The 4996-nt window shown below is 60.2% G+C and overlaps 1 protein-coding gene across 1 annotated transcript; it reads right to left on the bottom strand.

Moving 5' to 3' along the window:
- Positions 1-418: 418 nt before the first annotated feature.
- On the bottom strand, positions 419-4606 carry ETNK2 (ethanolamine kinase 2; the record flags this gene model as incomplete). The annotated part of the gene is made up of 7 exons (XM_009702601.1): positions 419-604; positions 776-849; positions 1548-1717; positions 2150-2233; positions 2349-2491; positions 3701-3838; positions 4347-4606. Coding segments are annotated over 7 exons (942 nt in total), but the record flags the coding sequence as incomplete, so codon positions are not given.
- Positions 4607-4996: the final 390 nt, after the last annotated feature.

Below are 4996 nucleotides of genomic sequence, written 5' to 3'. Positions count from 1 at the left end.
CCCAAAGAAAGGTGCTGGTTTGGGGGTGGGAGCCCAAGCGGCACCGAGCAGGCAGAGCAAGAGGGGATGGAGGGAGCAGCGAAGGAGATGGACACAGCATGTGCATGGGGCTGCGAAAGTGACTGGGCAGCTCTGGGGGCTCCTGAGCAGACGGGGGTCCCGTTTTCCCCCTCGGGGACAGCACAGAGGGAGCAAACCGGGTGCCAGGCCCAGCAGCAGTTGTGCCAGCGAAGCACGGACCTGCCGGGCACCAGGGCTGAGCTGGAGCTCAGCGTTAAGGCGATGGTAAGGCTTCCTTGTGTAGGCAGGGACCTCTCCGAGGCTGTGGTCCTCTGTAGCATCTCATGGTCCAGTCTCAGGTATGTCCAGGGTCTCCTTTAAGCGGTGGCTGGGTCAGAGCTCCTCTCCTCCCCTTTCCCACCATCAGGACCTGCCCTCGCCCCCGGCTGGGGTAGGGAAGAGGCGAGGGGGATGCGAGGGCTGTGGACGCAGCAAGGACAAAATAGCTTAGGGTCTCACAGACCGGAGATGCTATTTAGAGATCTGCAGGGCTGTGACCACCGGCTTCATCTTGAAGTACTGTTTAAACCTTAGCTTTGCATATCTGCCGAGAGAGGAGAGAGGGACAGACATGAGACACTTGTCCCCCCAGCCCCGTGTCCCCCGGCCACCGAGGATCCCTCCAGCACAGAGGAACCATTGGGATCCTCTTGCTCCAGTCACTTGACACTGACCTGTGCTGGGAGTAAATGCCCCCCAGCCCCGGTGGACTCACCTTAAGAAGTTAAAGTCTATGGTAGAGTATTTATCCTGGATCAGGCCCCAGCATGCCCAGAGGAAATGGGATGCCTGCAACAGACAAAACAAGGATCAGAAATGGGCACAGAGCATCCCTGCCTGCGGGACGAGATGCTCGCTCCTCTCCCGGCCAGATCCCAGGAGTGCCGTGGCTGTGACGACAGGACGTGGGGCAGCAGCCAGCTGAGGCTGGCTCACGTGTATTTTTATACCCTCTGGAGGCTGATCCCAGCCCGGGTGAGGGATGCCAGCAGGAAGGATGCTGAACAGCCGCACAGCATGCTCAGGGTACCAGCCTCTGCGTTTGCAGCCAGGATGTCCCTCCTGGCAGCTCCAGCCAGGAAACCAGCCGATATTTTGCCCTAAGTTTCCAGAAAATGGGCTGTGCCTGCCCACGGCATTTACCAGAGAGGCTTTCCTCATGCTCGGTTGTGCCTGGCCTCTCTGAAGGGATGCCCAAGGCCACGGCTATCAGAGACACACTGTCCCTTGGTACGTGTCGGTGGGATGTCAGGCAGCCAGCGCTATCTTTGACCTTGCCCAGGGGGTCAGTGCCTCCGAGGTGCAGCCGGGCTCTTTGGGGCAGCCTCCTGCCCCAGGTGCCCCCAAACCCCCAGGCTGGTACCTGCACCTCCCTCCACACCAACCGAGCTGCAGCACGAAGCCCCGGCTCACCTGAGAGCAGAGGGAATCCCATCCCACGGGCAGCCCTCAAGAGAGGCTGGCTCCTTCCCATCTCCACCACTCACCAAAGAAAACTTGTTCACTTGCACGTAGAGAGCCTCCAGCTCCTCCTTGGACACCCCAGTGCCTCCTCGGTCCCCCTGGGTGAGCTGCTTGTAGGCCTGCAGGTAGGAGCGCAGCCACTGCAGCTGGGTCTCCTTGCTGGGGTAGAGGCGATAATCCACCTCCTTCACGCCTGCGAGGGGAGCTGGGGTCAGCGATGCCCAAGGGTTTCTCCAAGTCAAAGCGATGTGACCACGGGGCTCTCCGCATGCATGACCGGGTGAGCAAAGCCCCTGCAGCTTCAGGTGTGCACAAGCCGGGGATCAACCCGCTGGTTCGAGGCACTTACCCAGCCCTTGCATGGTTAAGAGCTGGGTTTGTGCAGGCATTGCATCCCGGCAGCAGCCGGGCTGCTCGCCGCTGGCAGCACGGTGCCCAATGCCAGCAGAGACCCTGCCTCGCACATCGCCCTAACCCCGGGCAGCCCGAGGAGGAGCTGCCCCCATTTCCCACCATGGGACTGGGGATGCAACTGCTTCCTCCATCCCCAGCGATGGGCAGACCTTGCGGCAGCTGCTGTAACCAGGGGGGGACCTTCGGTGCCACAGAAAGGAACCTGACTCACCTGCAAACTCATTAAAGTGGTTTCCAATATCGAAAGCCTGGTAGTTGTAGCCGGTGTACTCATAGTCTATGAAGCGAACGTGCTCTGCGGAGGCAAAGGCAGGGGCTGTGAGAGGGGCTGGAGATGGAGCTGCCGGCCCCCGGGGAGGTGGGCGAGGGACAGACCCCTCCACTGGGCATGTGAAGCTGCTGCCACGAACCTTGTGTCCCGTCGTAGATGATGTTCTTGCAGAGCAGGTCGTTGTGGCAAAGCACGACGGGGGACCCCAGCTGGGAGAGCGTTTCCTTCATCCAGGCCAGCTCCTGTTCAAGCATCTCCAGGCTGGGCACATCCTGCTGGAGGCTGGGGAAGGGGATGGGGTGGACTCACTTCTGCTCATGGGGAATCTCCCTCGGGGGCAGACGGGCAGCGTTGCCCCCTGCTTCCCTCTGTGCGTTTTATAAACGAACTCATCAGTGACACAAAGTGGGGCTAGCGAGGCCATTTTTGGCTTGGACATCCCCTGGCGTGTTGGGTGGTACCCAGGGAACCTGGCAGATGCCACAGTGCAGCCTCAGCCCTTCCCTTCTCCCCAGTAACACCCACATCCATCCCCCAAACTCATCCAACCAGCCACCGAGCCCCACAGCGCTCAGTCCCAAAGCACCCGACTAACCCCAAGGCAATGGGAATTTTTTGGACTCTGCCAGGGCACGTACCCTCTCAGTAGCCTCAGAAGTTTCCGTGCCAAGAAGAGAGCCCGTTAATGATTACCTAATTGGCTGCACTGAAGGTGCAGGCTTGGGTAAAGTCTGCCTGCAGCGGGGCGAGGGCTGAGAAAAGCCCTGGGTCCTGCCACTGCTGCTCTGGGAACAGGTTAATTATTCGCTTGCCTTCAGGTTCATTCACCTCCACCACCTCTTGGGGCTGCCCGCATCCTTCCCAGACACCCTGGCACTCACCTGGCATGAACCCAGGCTCCCAGAAATGGGATGAACTGGTTAGAAGTGGGAACTGGCTGCTTTAATCTGTACTGGGTTTCTAGCATCCCCTCCAACGTCAGCTCAACCTTGCTGCTCAGGTCAGCCCACCCTTGCGCCCCAGCCCCCCGCCGTAAGAAGGGTTTGAGCTTATTCTAGGGACGGCTTAAAATGCCGGCTAGATTTGCAGGGAGGAGGAAGATTATTACAGCAGGCAGGAGTCTTCAGCTCAGGCCAGATCCTGCTTGGGTGCTGTACGGACACAACCCAGAGCTGTCTCCGCTCTAACGCTGCTCCCAGACCGGCAGGAGGAAGGGCACCGATGGGTGCAGGGAGATGCCTCCATCCCACCTGCTCTTGGGGGCTTGGCCAGGAGTTTGCTCACGGAGGGATCGTGATCCAGAAGAGGCCATGGGGCCACATCCAGCCCCGACACCATCCCCAGCCCCACTCACCAACCCCAGACACCTGCAGAGGCTTTACCTGGGAACCAGGGCTCTTCCCCCCAGTCCCGTACCGGGAAGACTTAGAGATGGGTGGGCAGCGGATGCCCAAGCCAGAGCCTGGCTCTTTGGGATCCCTCTGCCTTTACCTGGGGTTGGATACCTTTGGGCTGAGATCCGTCTTCACGAGGGTGAGGTATTTGTGCAGCTTCTGCCAGAGGATGGGCTTGGGGAGGCTCCCGTTGGCGTGGATGGCGTGTACCCGGGCCATCTCCTGGGCCACCAGCCTGGAAAGAAACACGGATGCGGGGCTGAGAGGTGGCCGTGCAGCAGCATCCCTGAGAGGAGCGCTCCTCAAAACCAGCCTTGAGACATTTTGAGGGGGTTCCCAGAAAGCTGTGTTTGAAAACGCAGGGTCAGCATGGCTGAGACTCCCCTCTGCTTCAGCTGCAAGTCTCTGAAGTGTTTCAAGACCCTGTCTGGGTCAAGAGCAGCATTCGCCTTTCCAGGGCAAGTTCAGATAAAAGCTGTGGTTCTTGTGAAATCTCTATTCACCAAAAGCTGATGCTTTAAAAACACAGTGATAAACCCGGCTGCAGTTTGGCCCATTTATCACCCAGCACCACCCGGGTTTGTGCACATCAGCGATGCTCGAGCACCGCTCTGGAGCAAAGGCAGTGAGGGGGAGAGCGGGAAACACGAAGCAAACCCCTGGTGCCCAGAGAAGCACCGGTTCCCCCGTCCCGTGGCTCACCCCAAGATCCACACACTTGAGGATGTGGGGGTCCTGCACACCTGAAGATGCGGGGGTCTCGCACGTGGTCGGGTCCCAGTGCGATGCCCGGCAGGAATTGGTAGCAGAGCCCATTCTGGAAGGCGCAGTAGAGGTCGGGGGCGCAGCCGTGGGCACGCAGCACCTGGAAGTTCCTCAGCTCCGTCTCCCGGTCCACGAACAGCTCCGTCTTCCTGCCGTAGACACGGACCAGCACCGCGTCCGCCATGCCCTCGTCCGTGTAGCAGGCCACGAGCTTGTTGGTGATGCCATCGGTGAAGAGCTGGAGGGGGAGCAGAGCAGCAGAGCCGATGTCTGTACATCCCTGCCATGCCAGGGAAAACCCCCTTCCCACCAGCAGACCCCAGGGAGAAAGCAACGTGGCAAAGGCATTAACAGGCAATGGGCAAAAGGAAGCACGAAGCAGCAGCACCCAAAGCAGCCGGGAAAGCTCCCGTGGCCGGCGGCACGAGTTTGCAGGGCCTTGAGGCTCAGGTGTGACCCGGGGCTCTGCACGGGGCCACAGGCACGAGGCTTCGGCTGCACCAAGCTGGCCGTTTGGGTGGAAATCCTGCTGTTTGTCACCTGGGAGCTCAGGAACAGCTCAGGCCAGACGTGCCGCCAGCACGCTTGGCACCCGAGCGGCCCTGGGAATCGCTCCCCCCCAAAAAAA

Source organism: Cariama cristata, unplaced genomic scaffold, assembly GCF_000690535.1.
Source record: "Cariama cristata isolate BGI_N322 unplaced genomic scaffold, ASM69053v1 scaffold26166, whole genome shotgun sequence".
NCBI classification, from domain to species: domain Eukaryota; kingdom Metazoa; phylum Chordata; class Aves; order Cariamiformes; family Cariamidae; genus Cariama; species Cariama cristata.
This window is presented reverse-complemented; position numbering and strand designations above follow the sequence as displayed.